General features: G+C 42.1%; 1 protein-coding gene across 2 annotated transcripts in view; it reads left to right on the forward strand.

Annotated features, from left to right (window-relative positions):
* The window catches only part of tiparp (TCDD-inducible poly(ADP-ribose) polymerase), a 75,578-nt gene that overhangs the window by 51,463 nt on the left and 10,190 nt on the right, over positions 1–13,925 (forward strand). For both annotated transcript variants that reach the window (XM_060924182.1, XM_060924183.1), the window contains exons 3-4: positions 8,552–8,756; positions 9,367–9,554. In XM_060924182.1, coding sequence (XP_060780165.1) covers positions 8,552–8,756; positions 9,367–9,554 — 393 coding nt within the window. The remainder of the gene's footprint in view (positions 1–8,551; positions 8,757–9,366; positions 9,555–13,925) is intronic.

Genomic DNA, 13,925 nt, shown 5'->3' on the forward strand with positions numbered 1-13,925 from the left:
TATCAGTCTCTCTCTCTCTGTCTGTCTTTGTCTATCAGTCTCTCTCTCTCTGTCTGTCTTTGTCTATCAGTCTCTCTCTCTCTGTCTGTCTTTGTCTATCAGTCTCTCTCTGTCTGTCTTTGTCTATCAGTCTCTCTCTCTCTGTCTGTCTTTGTCTATCAGTCTCTCTCTGTCTGTCTTTGTCTATCAGTCTCTCTCTCTCTGTCTGTCTGTCTATCAGTCTCTCTCTCTCTGTCTTTGTCTATCAGTCTCTCTCTGTCTTTGTCTATCAGTCTCTCTCTGTCTTTGTCTATCAGTCTCTCTCTCTGTCTGTCTTTGTCTATCAGTCTCTCTCTCTCTGTCTGTCTTTGTCTATCAGTCTCTCTCTCTCTGTCTGTCTTTGTCTATCAGTCTCTCTCTCTCTGTCTGTCTTTGTCTATCAGTCTCTCTCTCTCTGTCTGTCTTTGTCTATCAGTCTCTCTCTGTCTGTCTTTGTCTATCAGTCTCTCTCTCTCTGTCTGTCTGTCTATCAGTCTCTCTCTCTCTGTCTTTGTCTATCAGTCTCTCTCTGTCTTTGTCTATCAGTCTCTCTCTGTCTTTGTCTATCAGTCTCTCTCTCTGTCTGTCTTTGTCTATCAGTCTCTCTCTCTGTCTGTCTTTGTCTATCAGTCTCTCTCTCTGTCTGTCTTTGTCTATCAGTCTCTCTCTCTCTGTCTGTCTTTGTCTATCAGTCTCTCTCTCTCTGTCTGTCTTTGTCTATCAGTCTCTCTCTCTCTGTCTGTCTTTGTCTATCAGTCTCTCTCTGTCTGTCTTTGTCTATCAGTCTCTCTCTCTGTCTTTGTCTATCAGTCTCTCTCTCTGTCTGTCTTTGTCTATCAGTCTCTCTCTCTGTCTGTCTTTGTCTATCAGTCTCTCTCTCTGTCTGTCTTTGTCTATCAGTCTCTCTCTCTCTGTCTGTCTTTGTCTATCAGTCTCTCTCTCTCTGTCTGTCTTTGTCTATCAGTCTCTCTCTCTGTCTGTCTTTGTCTATCAGTCTCTCTCTCTGTCTGTCTTTGTCTATCAGTCTCTCTCTCTGTCTTTGTCTATCAGTCTCTCTCTCTGTCTGTCTTTGTCTATCAGTCTCTCTCTCTGTCTGTCTTTGTCTATCAGTCTATCTCTCTCTGTCTGTCTTTGTCTATCAGTCTATCTCTCTCTGTCTGTCTTTGTCTATCAGTCTATCTCTCTCTGTCTGTCTTTGTCTATCAGTCTATCTCTCTCTGTCTGTCTTTGTCTATCAGTCTATCTCTCTCTGTCTGTCTTTGTCTATCAGTCTCTCTCTCTCTGTCTGTCTTTGTCTATCAGTCTCTCTCTCTCTGTCTGTCTTTGTCTATCAGTCTCTCTCTCTCTGTCTGTCTTTGTCTATCAGTCTCTCTCTGTCTGTCTTTGTCTATCAGTCTCTCTCTCTCTGTCTGTCTTTGTCTATCAGTCTCTCTCTGTCTGTCTTTGTCTATCAGTCTCTCTCTCTCTGTCTGTCTGTCTATCAGTCTCTCTCTCTCTGTCTTTGTCTATCAGTCTCTCTCTGTCTTTGTCTATCAGTCTCTCTCTGTCTTTGTCTATCAGTCTCTCTCTCTGTCTGTCTTTGTCTATCAGTCTCTCTCTCTCTGTCTGTCTTTGTCTATCAGTCTCTCTCTCTCTGTCTGTCTTTGTCTATCAGTCTCTCTCTCTCTGTCTGTCTTTGTCTATCAGTCTCTCTCTCTCTGTCTGTCTTTGTCTATCAGTCTCTCTCTGTCTGTCTTTGTCTATCAGTCTCTCTCTCTCTGTCTGTCTGTCTATCAGTCTCTCTCTCTCTGTCTTTGTCTATCAGTCTCTCTCTGTCTTTGTCTATCAGTCTCTCTCTGTCTTTGTCTATCAGTCTCTCTCTCTGTCTGTCTTTGTCTATCAGTCTCTCTCTCTGTCTGTCTTTGTCTATCAGTCTCTCTCTCTGTCTGTCTTTGTCTATCAGTCTCTCTCTCTCTGTCTGTCTTTGTCTATCAGTCTCTCTCTCTCTGTCTGTCTTTGTCTATCAGTCTCTCTCTCTCTGTCTGTCTTTGTCTATCAGTCTCTCTCTGTCTGTCTTTGTCTATCAGTCTCTCTCTCTGTCTTTGTCTATCAGTCTCTCTCTCTCTGTCTTTGTCTATCAGTCTCTCTCTCTGTCTGTCTTTGTCTATCAGTCTCTCTGTCTGTCTTTGTCTATCAGTCTCTCTCTCTTTCTCTGTCTGTCTTTGTCTATCAGTCTCTCTCTCTGTCTGTCTTTGTCTATCAGTCTCTCTCTCTCTGTCTGTCTTTGTCTATCAGTCTCTCTCTCTGTCTGTCTTTGTCTATCAGTCTCTCTCTCTGTCTGTCTTTGTCTATCAGTCTATCTCTCTCTGTCTGTCTTTGTCTATCAGTCTCTCTCTCTCTGTCTGTCTTTGTCTATCAGTCTATCTCTCTCTGTCTTTGTCTATCAGTCTCTCTCTCTCTGTCTTTGTCTATCAGTCTCTCTCTCTGTCTGTCTTTGTCTATCAGTCTCTCTGTCTGTCTGTCTTTGTCTATCAGTCTCTCTGTCTGTCTTTGTCTATCAGTCTCTCTGTCTGTCTTTGTCTATCAGTCTCTCTCTCGGTGTCTTTGTCTATCAGTCTCTCTCTCTGTGTCTCTGTCTCTCTTTCTCTCTTTCTTTCTATCTGTGTGTCTGTCTATCAGGCTCTCTCTCACTGTGTCTTTGTCTCTCTGTTTCTTTGTCTGTCATTCTCCTCTCTCTCTCTCTCTCTCTCTCTCTCTCTCTCTCTCTCTCTCTCTCTCATTATGTTTAAACTTTTACTGGCTTGTATTCTTTTTAGCTCGTATTGTTTTTTCTAGATCAGTTTCAGCTGCTCCCTTGGCACCGTGTCAAACCCAGAGAGAGTGAGAGAAAGACAGAAAAAGACGAGCACTCATCTTCTTAATCTCATATGAATATGCAGTCTCACTTCCTCTTCTGTGGGCTCCTTGTTGCGTTTTCATGCCCTTATTACGTCTCACCTCGTTGTCTGATGCTTCTTCGTGGACTTTTTGGGCTTGTTTACCAAACTCGAAAAGAAACGTCAGAGTGGACACCAGCATGTTGTCTCTCGCCTCGCCTTGAAATACTATGGCAGTGTCTGTCCCTCTGACAACATGCTGGTGTGGTTATTACAGACGTATCATCGGCTCCATTTGCTCCGTCTGACTGCACTGCGGTGCTTTTTCTGCTCCGAGCGTCTTGTCCAAACACTGATATCCATCACACACACGTTACACTGTGTTCATAAACTCCGTGTTCCTCTCGGCTTACCGCGTGGAGAGTTTCGGTGCACGTTCTCCTCGTATTCCTGTGGGTTTCCCACGGGTTCTCCAGTTTCCTCCCACCTCTCAGAATAGTGACGGAGGGTGGATTGTGTACATTACATTCCCCCTGGGTGGGACGGAGTTACTCAGTGAGTGATTAACGCGATGCATGCTGTGTGTGTGGAGAGAAAATAACTTCAAAAATATCCTGAGGTCATTTTGTTCAGACAAATATACAAATTGGCAAACACACACACACACACACACACACACACACACAGACGGATGAACAGACGGACAGATACGCAGACAGACAGATGTGCAGACAGACAAACTGCCACACAAACATACAAATAAAAGAACAGATAAACAAAACAGACCTTTAGAGAGACAGACATACAGCACAATATACAGATTATAGACAGATAGATAGATAGGTAGGTACTTAGTTAGTTGATTGATTGATTGATTGATTGATTGATTGATTGATTGATTGATTGATTGATTGATTGATTGACAAATGAACAGATGAACAGACCTTTAGAGAGACAGACATACAGCAAAACATACAGATGATAGATAGATAGATAGATAGATAGATAGATAGATAGATAGATAGATAGATAGATAGATAGATAGATAAGCTTGTATGTAGGGACTTGGTTGGTTGGTTGGTTGGTTGGTTGGTTGGTTGGTTGGTTGGTTGATAGATAGATAAACAAATAGACAAACAGACCTTTAGAGAGACAGACATACAGCACAATATACAGTGGTGCTTGAAAGTTTGTGAACCGTTTAGAATTTTCTATATTTCTGCATAAATATGACCTAAAACATCATCAGATTTTCACACAAGTCCTAAAAGTAGATAAAGAGAACCCAGTTAAACAAATGAGACAAAAATATTATACTCGGTCATTTATTTATTGAGGAAAATGATCCAATATTACATATCTGTGAGTGGCAAAAGTATGTGAACCTCAAGGATTAGCAGTTAATTTGTAGGTGAAATTCGAGTCAGGTGTTTTCAATCACTGGGATGACAATAGCCCATTCCTCCGTACAGAACAGCTTCAACTCTGGGATGTTGGTGGGTTTCCTCACATGAGCTGCTCGCTTCAGGTCCTTCCACAACATTTCCATTGGATTAAGGTCAGGACTTTGACTTGGCCATTCCAAAACATTAACTTTATTCTTCTTCAACCATTCTTTGGTCGAACGACTTGTGTGCTTAGGGTCGTTGTCTTGCTGCATGACCCACCTTCTCTTGAGATTCAGTTCATGGACAGATGTCCTGACAATTTCCTTTAGAATTCGCTGGTATAATTCAGAATTCATTGTTCCATCAATGACGGCAAGCCGTCCTGGCCCAGATGCAGCAAAACAGGCCCAAACTATGATACTACCACCACCATGTTTCACAGATGGGATAAGGTTCTTATGCTGGAATGCAGTGTTTTCCTTTCTCCAAACATAACGCTTCTCATTTAAACCAAAAAGTTCTATTTTGGTCTCATCCGTCCACAAAACATTTTTCCAATAGCCTTCTGGCTTGTCCACGTGATCTTTAGCAAACTGCAGATGAGCAGCAATGTTCTTTTTGGAGAGCAGTGGCTTTCTCCTTGCAACCCTGCCATGCACACCATTGTTGTTCAGTGTTCTCCTGATGGTGGACTCATGAACATTCACATTAGCCAATGTGAGCGAGGCCTTCAGTTGCTTAGAAGTTACCCTGGGGTCCTTTGTGACCTCGCCGACTATTACACGCCTTGCTCTTGGAGTGATCTTTGTTGGTCGACCACTCCTGCGGAGGGTAACAATGGTCTTGAATTTCCTCCATTTGTACACAATCTGTCTGACTGTGGATTGGTGGAGTCCAAACTCTTTAGAGATGGTTTTATAAACTTTTCCAGCCTGATGAGCATCAACAACGCTTTTTCTGAGGTCCTCAGAAATCTCCTTCGTTCGTGCCATGATGCACGTCCACAAACATGTGTTGTGAAGATCAGACTTTGATAGATCCCTGTTCTTTAAATAAAACAGGGTGCCCACTCACACCTGATTCTCATCCCATTGATTGAAAACACCTGACTCTAATTTCACCTTCAAATTAACTGCTAATCCTAGAGGTTCACATACTTTTGCCACTCACAGATATGTAATACTGGATCATTTTCCTCAATAAATAAATGACCAAGTATAATATTTTTGTGTCATTTGTTTAACTGGGTTCTCTTTATCTACTTTTAGGACGTGTGTGAAAATCTGATGATGTTTTGGGTCATATTTACGCAGAAATATAGAAAATTCTAAAGGGTTCACAAACTTACAAGCACCACTGTACCGATTATAGACAGACAGACAGATAGGCACTTGATTTTGATTTGATTGATTGATTGATAAACAAATAGACAGATGAACAGACCTTTAGAGAGACAGACGGACAGCAAAATATACAGATAGATAGATAGATAGATAGATAGATAGATAGATAGATAGATAGATAGATAGATAGATAGATAGATTGATTTTATTTTTGTAGCTTTGATTTTTTTTTCTTATCCTTCCTTTTCTGAGTGCTTGCTGTGAGTTGTGTTGCAGTAGTTCTGTGTGTGTGTGTGTGTGTGTGTGTGTGTGTGTGTGTGTGTGTGTGTGTGTGTGTGTGTTGGAGTTTGAGAGAGGGTCGGGTCGATGCTCTGAAGGATTTGTTTGGATGTTGAAAATGTTTAGTCTGACTCATGTCTTGGTCTGTGTGACAGGCTAAACATTATAGACCACCCTTCCTGTCAGCAGTGGCCATGTCTTGGCTCTGTCTCTCTCTCTGCTCTGGTTTGACGTGATTAACGAGCTGGGGTTCGAGTCCCGTCTGGCTGCCACACGCTGTCATTATGAAAGTTAAACCAGTTAGTTTTGCTCGGGCAGGACCGCCTGAGGCTCGGTTTCCCTGCGTGTTAGATGAGGAGTGTTCTGAGTCAGCTGTAACCCATTGTGGTGACTGAGGCGACCATCTTGACTTCAGACCACGCTTATGAAATTACGCACCGTGCAAACCCGTTCAAATTTACAGCGCTAAACTCGCGAGTTATCAAGTTTAGGAGTTTGGTAATGTTGACGCTTGTTTTATCCGGAGTTTTACACTACGTTCACACTGCAGGCTGAAGTGACTCAAATCCGATTTTTTCGCCCATATGTGACCTGTATCCGATTTTTTATTGACAATATGAACGACACAGATCCGATTTTTTCAAATCCGACCCAGGCCGTTTGGATATGTGGTCTTAATTCCGATTCCTATCCGATCTTTTCATATGCGACTTCAGTCTGAACCGCCAGGTCGCATTCATCCGACTTACACGTCATCAACAAGCCACAAACGTCACTATTCTGCACTGAAGTAGGCGGCGGGTCTCTCAAAAAAAGTTACAACAACATGGCTTTGATGTTCCTTTGAACGGAGGTTGCGGTCCCTACCCCGCAGAACGCCTGAGCCAGAACCCTTGCCCTCTTCCTTCTCAACCTCCTCCTTAACATCAGGCTATTGTGCATGTTCTGGCTCCGTCGCAACAACAACTGCATCATCGCCAGGTACTCCATGCTGGCTACTGTCATACACAGGAAACTTTAGGTTACTTCCGTAAACACTGGCCATGCTCACTGCGTGTGACGTCGTCGTATCCTGCAATGCGCATGCGGAACACTTTTAGGTCGCTTTTCGTTCATACTGAGGATCACATACAAGTCGCATATATTTGTTAATGTGAACGACCTCACAAAAAAATCGGATTCCACAAAAAAATCGGAATTGAGCATCAAGCCTTGCAGTGTGAACGTAGTGTTATTCACCAGTTTATTGTCAAAGCTAATTCTAAAGTGCCTCACTCTTTAGCTTTATCAGCAAACTAGTACGTGAAGCTAATACAGCGTCCTGTCGCAGTGCGAGCTAGCTCAGTGATCGCTTTACCCCGTAACGCCGTCTTACCTTACTCTGTTTCATACTTCATTACTTTTTCTGCCTACGTTTAGTGAAAATTGTAATTGTTTGCAAAGCAGTGCAGATTGGTGTCTTACTGTATAAATCAAAGAAAATGCTGAACTATCAGGGGAAACCGCTATCGAGTTCACTGAGTTTTCTGTGTTTGTGTTTTGGCCAAACTTTGATTCATTATAGAACTGGGATATGAATGAAGAACAGGCCATGGTTCAGGTGTGTGTGTGTGTGAGAGAGAGAGGGAGAGGGGTGGGGGGTGAGAGACAGAGAGAGGAAAGGGGGTGAGAGGGTGGGGGAACGAGAGACGGGGTGAGCGAGGGTGAGAGTGAGAGAGACAACGTGTTTGTGCCTGTTGATTGGCTCGAGCTCTGAGTTTTGCCCTTTGACCTGTGATTCTCTCAGAGATTGGTGTGATAGACCCTGTGTCTGAAATCTCTCACTCGTTCACTACTCCCTATATAGGGAATTACTCTATAGAGGACTGTACAGTGAGCTCATTGGTAAAATGAAAAAAAACGCTTTGGGACACTACTCCGTCGCGCTGGTATTTACGTCATTACCGTCGCACGATTAAAACGTGCCGGATCAGTCGGCTGCTGGGTTTCAAAATAATAAATACATGCGTGTGTTTGTGTGATAAATCCATATTATACTGAGCGCATTTTCCACATTAATCAATACAAAGTCCCTGCAGCTTTCAGTTCTTTTAAATCAAGGCTGAATCCTTTCTTCTTCGCCGCTGCCTTTTATTAAATCACATTTCAGACTTTTAATTAGATTTCTTTCAGCGCGACCGCAATGCATGATGGGATATACTGCTTTGGTTAGTGACCATCGCTGTACACTACTTTTCCTGATGCATTGTGGGATACTTTGAGTGCACTATATAGGGTGGAAATAATCCTCACTAAGGTTTCGGACGGCACTACAAAATGGCGTCCTCGCTATATAGTGCCCTGAGTAGGGAGCGATTTCGGACACAGGGAGAGAGTGTGATCAATGGGGCCGTCAGCGGGACAGAACAGACAGTTCAGCCCAGAATCTGACCTGAAAAGCGTGTGTGTGTGTGTGAAAGCAGTCACTGGGCTCAAATTCATTGCCCCAAGCAACACACTGTCTCTCTGGATCCTTACACACACACAGAGCGTTCGATTGCAGTGAGAAAGTGAATCGACTCGACTCAACTGCACGAACCGAATCATTTGAATATCATGTGATTTTTTTTTGTTGTTGTTGTTGTTTTTTAAATCTGACTGAACTCTGTAACGTCTGTCTTCCACGCAGGGGTCGAGTGTTTATGCTGGACTTCAGTGCCATGAGGGTGTGCGATATAGAGTTCGACCTCGTCAGGCGGCTGTCCACGCCCTCCAGCTTCGGAGCCGTGCCCCCTAGCACAAGCCCCGCCTCCAACACAAACCCCGCTCCCAGCTATCTCACAGTGTGGAAATATTACTGCAGAGATAACTTCGGCTGGAGGGAGTACTCAGAGGTGAGGCACAACAGACACACGGAAAGGTTATTAAGTACGGAATAAAACCCTCGTGGGTGCGTTGATTGATTTTTGCTGATAACGCCACGTCGTGAAGTGTTTTATTCCTCTTGTGCTACAGCAGAGTCCCAACGTTTATGTAGTTTCAGATAAACTATGAAAAGCCTTAAGATGAACAGGCTGTGGGAAAAGGGGTCAGGGTGAGCGTGTGTGTGTGTGAGAGAGTGAGAGAAAGAGTGGGTGCTGGATCTCACACACATAACCAGAGGAAACATTGTGCTCTCTGCCCACACGCAGACGTCTGAAATCAATCCGTTGCATAAGTGTTCCTTTTTTTTTTTTTTTTCGAAATAAAGCTATTTATTTCCTTTCACAAAATCTGCGCTGATGAATGCAGTCTGACTCGCACTCCAGATGAAGCCAGTGGGAGCGTGAGAACGGAGCGAATGTGTCTGGGCTCTCGCTTTCATTTACATCGCGGCTCTTTCTCAGATTCTCGTTTCTCATATTCGTCCAGGCTTATACTCATCTCTCTTTCTCTCTGTGTATGTGTTTTTAATCCCTCTCACTTGTTCTCATCCCTATTCCCCCCCCCCCCCCCCTCCCGCAGCCTGTGGTGCGTTTGATAGAGGAAGCGACGGAGCGAGGGCTCAAGGAGGTGCGTTTCATCACGCTTCAGAACCAGTACATCCTGAACATCCGCGAGGGCTTCCAGCAGAACGCCGTCTTCGGTTTCCGCCGCCAGATCAAAAAGCGACCACACTTCATGTCCTCCATCCGACTCTCGCCCTACCTGCAGTGAGTATCCGCGTCCTCGTAACGTCCTCACACACCATCTCATCCGATTAAACAGGGCGACAAACCTGCATCAGGTAGTCAGTTCTAGGCCTGGGCAATCTGATCGTGTGATATCGATATCGTAATAAATTACATGATGAGATATCGTTGGTATTCTTGCGACAGTAATAAACTCCGGAGCTCTGGTTTGAATCCGATAGCTGATTGGTTGTGTTTAAAAATGCCCAGTTTTAGTGTTAAAATGTTAAAAGGTTCTTGAGTGTACATGTGACAAAAATAAAGGCTTCTTCTTCTTTGTCATATGTACTTCGAGACACTACAACGAAACTCTTATCCTGTGACTCCTCCAGCCACGTCACCGACGCTTGAATAAAGACATTACAAACAAGAGATGTAAAGTATTTAAAATTAAATACAGTAATAAAGCAATTAAAGAGATATAAACTAATTAAAAACGAGGATGTAAAGTAGTATAAAAAGATGCAGCAAAGTGTGATATATTGTCGTACATATTCATGCGATATATTGTTTAGTTTTGTTTTTGTTTTTTTTTTACTTACATGACATGCTGAATAATTTATTTTTCTAGATGTTAAGCGAAAAAAAATTTTTTCACAGATTTTTAAATTCGACACAACAATTTTATTCTTCCTGTCCAATACAAATACCGTATTGGGCGATATTTCATCTGATAATAAATCAGTATTGTTACAAATGATGTCACGATACAGTTTTATAAGGTAAACTGTTATAATTTTGGATGATTTGTTTTATTTTTGTTTGACCTCCATTTCAGTGTTTAAATATTTTTATCTTTGTACTGTAGATAAGCAAAAAAAAAAGGTTAATGAAAGGAAATTTGCTCTCCGATATTAAAGCTAGACGGCCTTTCAATTTCATAATATCGTGAAATTTAGTTCCGTGTAAAATGTGGTCATTGTGATAAATGTTTATTTCTGTAATATTTCAGAAAATATCAGGCCGTTCTGTGGCTGGGAAGTTATTTAGTTTGAAGGGATTAAAGCAAATAACGTGCATGAAATCGCTCGCTTCGTGCAGTCAAGCAGACAGAGGAAGTCCGTGTGTGTGCGCATGCGCAGGTTTACCTTCATTCTGTCATTAAACGAACAGCTGATCACACCGAGGTGCTCGCTGAGCGCCGATATTTATTAGTTTGGTCCTGCGTTTCCTTTCCTTCGTATAAAACATGACATCTTTTTTTTTCAAGGTCCGGTTTCCATCTAATCCTGCACTCTGATTGGCTGGCGAGCGGGTCCGTATCCTACGATACGGACCCTGGTTATGGACCTCTGGCGACTCGCTCGTTCACAACAACATAGTAGCAATTTTTGTCAACATCTATCTTTTTTTAAATAAGATTTATTTATATGATTTTTTATCAAAAATCTTATAAATGTTTGCCAGCATTTCTCAGGAGAATAGCATTAATTTTACAGCATGGATAGCGATAACGACAGTGTTCACAGCGAAAGCGAGTTTTACTACCCTGAGGAAGAAGAAATAAAAGAAAACATTTCAGGAGAAATCTAAAAACCTGTAACTGTTGCTAACGCCGAGCAAAAACATGGCTGAATCCTGAATGACTCCTATTTGTATAAATAGGGGACTACATAGGCGGCAAAATGTAGTTTTTTTCCTGCCATGGAAGTGCACTTGTATACCGAGGAGGAAGCCATTTGCATTACAGCCGTGAATGAGGATTCAAAATGGCGGCTCGGCTCGGTTTTCCCTTTCGGGCGCTCTCGTTTTCTGTTAGAATTTGGTAAAGACAAAAATAAATATATATATTATCTACCAGCTTAAGGTCGGTCCGTATGGTGAAATACTGTGACCTTGGCCCAGAGGGCCTCGATCAGTACTTTCAAGACCTCGGTGACGGTATTTCACGATACGGACCTCCCAGCTGGGAAATAACATGTATATCTTCTTCTCGCTTTCTTTCCGTTACTGTAGTCGGTCTTTCACGTTTCACATTTCGCACACTCACGTCCTCCGTTTTTCTCTCCTGTTTCAAATTTGTATCCCACAATGCCTTGCGCGAACGGGGAAAGCCCACCACGTGATGTGATGCATGACATAGTATCTTGAATTGGGTCATGGTGAAGCAGGAAAAAATAGCGGAGAATTTAGGGCCACGTAGAGATATAAATTCATTAATTGTTCTATTTAAATAAAATTGGAAGTCTGTGACTCAAATTCAGTAACTTTCGGTCACTAAACAAAAATAATCAGGCGTCGGGGAAAATTCTTTTTATGACCTACACTTGAAAAATCTGAAAGTCTAGCTTTAAGGTCATGAAACATGAGTGTATTAATGTATTAGGACGAGATGTACCGTGATATCACGGGTGTTCTGACATATTTAAAAAAAAATAATAATGATACTTCAAAATGCTGATTAAAATCAGCTGAGAGCACTGTTAAAATTTCATACTGAACAGATTAAAATATTCATAATTTATCCTCCTTTTCCTTTTGGCAAAAGAAGTTATTTTAAGCAAAACAATCTTGAAATCAAACTCACGTCTCGTTGTGATCCGGAATCGTATCGTGCATCTTATATTTCTGTCATCTTGTGATATCATGTGGTGTATTAGGTTTACGTGTGTGTGTGTGTGTGTGTGTGTGTGATATCAAACAGCACTTCCTGTCCATCTCATATTGTGGAGATTAAATCTGATGTTCGATGATGTCATGGAGAAACGACAGCTTTGTTTGTTTTTCTGTAGAACAGATTCCGTAGAACACTTCTAAAGAAAGACGACGCTAAGTCAAACCTCGATTCGATCAAATCAAGATTTCACTCAGTCTCACGAATCAGATAAAACGCCCCGAACAATCCTGGTGTTAAGATTGACATCAGGTTGATTAACAGTGCGGTTTAACGTTAGGCACAGGATTGGGGTGATGTTTGTTCATGATGAGACGGTTAATGTGAAAAGGAAAAAAATAAGACGGATCACTTTTCTCAAAAAGAAAATGTTAAAGGGGAACTGAAGGCAAATTTTTTTATGATCAAAATTCTATTTCTCATTTTATTAAATATCGGAATGCATTTTTGATCGCTATTGTGTCGCGCTGAGTGTTTGAAATACGCTCTTTAATATATCGGTCCATATGCCAAAGCAATGGCCGTAAACGAGATTCGCTGAGACCTGTGCGAGACATCGTAGGACGGAAGTAAAACGTACAGCGGAAATCAAACCCTGTGTCCGAAATCGCTCACTCGTTCACTACTCCCTATATAGGGAATTACTCTATAGAGGACTATACAGTGAGCTCATTGGTAAAATGAAAAAACGCTTTCGGACACTACTCCGTCGCGCTGGTATTTACGTCATTACTGTCGCACAATTAAAACGTGCCAGATCAGTCGGCTGGTGGGTTTCAAAATAATAAATACATGCGTGTGTTTGTGTGATAAATCCATATTATACTGAGCGCATTTCACACTTTAATCAATACAAAGTACCTGCAGCTTTCAGTTCTTTTAAATCAAGGCTGAATCCTTTCTTCTTCGCCGCTGCCTTTTATTAAATCACATTTCAGACTTTTAATTAGATTTCTTTCAGCGCGACCGCAATGCATGATGGGATATACTGCTTTGGTTAGTGACCATCGCTGTACACTACTTTTCCTGATGCATTGTGGGATACTTTGAGTGCACTATATAGGGTGTAAATAATCCTCACTAAGGTTTCGGACGGCACTACAAAATGGCGTCCTCACTATATTGTGAGTAGGGAGCGATTTCGGACACAGGCGTCGTCAAAAGATGCGCGCGCCGTCTTTCGAATGCTGATGTAATCAAGCCGGAAGTTGTGTTTGTTTTGATAGCAATCAGGAAAGTTTGAAAGAAGTAGGCAGTAATCGTCATTTAAACTCGTTTACGTGCAATATTTTGTTTGGAAAACAGTTTTCAAAATGGCGGCGCTGACACCTGGCTGACACTTCTTCACGTTTCGAAGTCTCGCACAAGTCTCGTGAAGATCGCGCGGATAAGCGACGCCTGCCGTCGACCAAACGAACTAAATTCAACACGGCTAAAAACCGAATAGGCCGATAAGTATAATATTTAACTGCAATTAGTTGCCAATACGAGTCACGATATAAGGTTACTAAAACCGAAAACGTAACTGAATAACACGTTAATTAAGAAATAAAGCAAGTTTAAAAATGACTTCAGTTCTTCTTCAAGATTTTTCTCAGACCTGCGACCGGATTATAAAGTGAACACCTTGTGAGAGTCATAAATAATAAATAATCTCCGCAGCGTTGTGTAGGATCCGTTTGTCTCTCACCGCCTCCACAGGAAGGGAAACAGGAGAGAAATAAACGCTGTGTATTAGT

The sequence above is a fragment of the Neoarius graeffei genome, chromosome 6 (genome assembly GCF_027579695.1).
Source record: "Neoarius graeffei isolate fNeoGra1 chromosome 6, fNeoGra1.pri, whole genome shotgun sequence".
NCBI classification, from domain to species: Eukaryota; Metazoa; Chordata; class Actinopteri; order Siluriformes; family Ariidae; genus Neoarius; species Neoarius graeffei.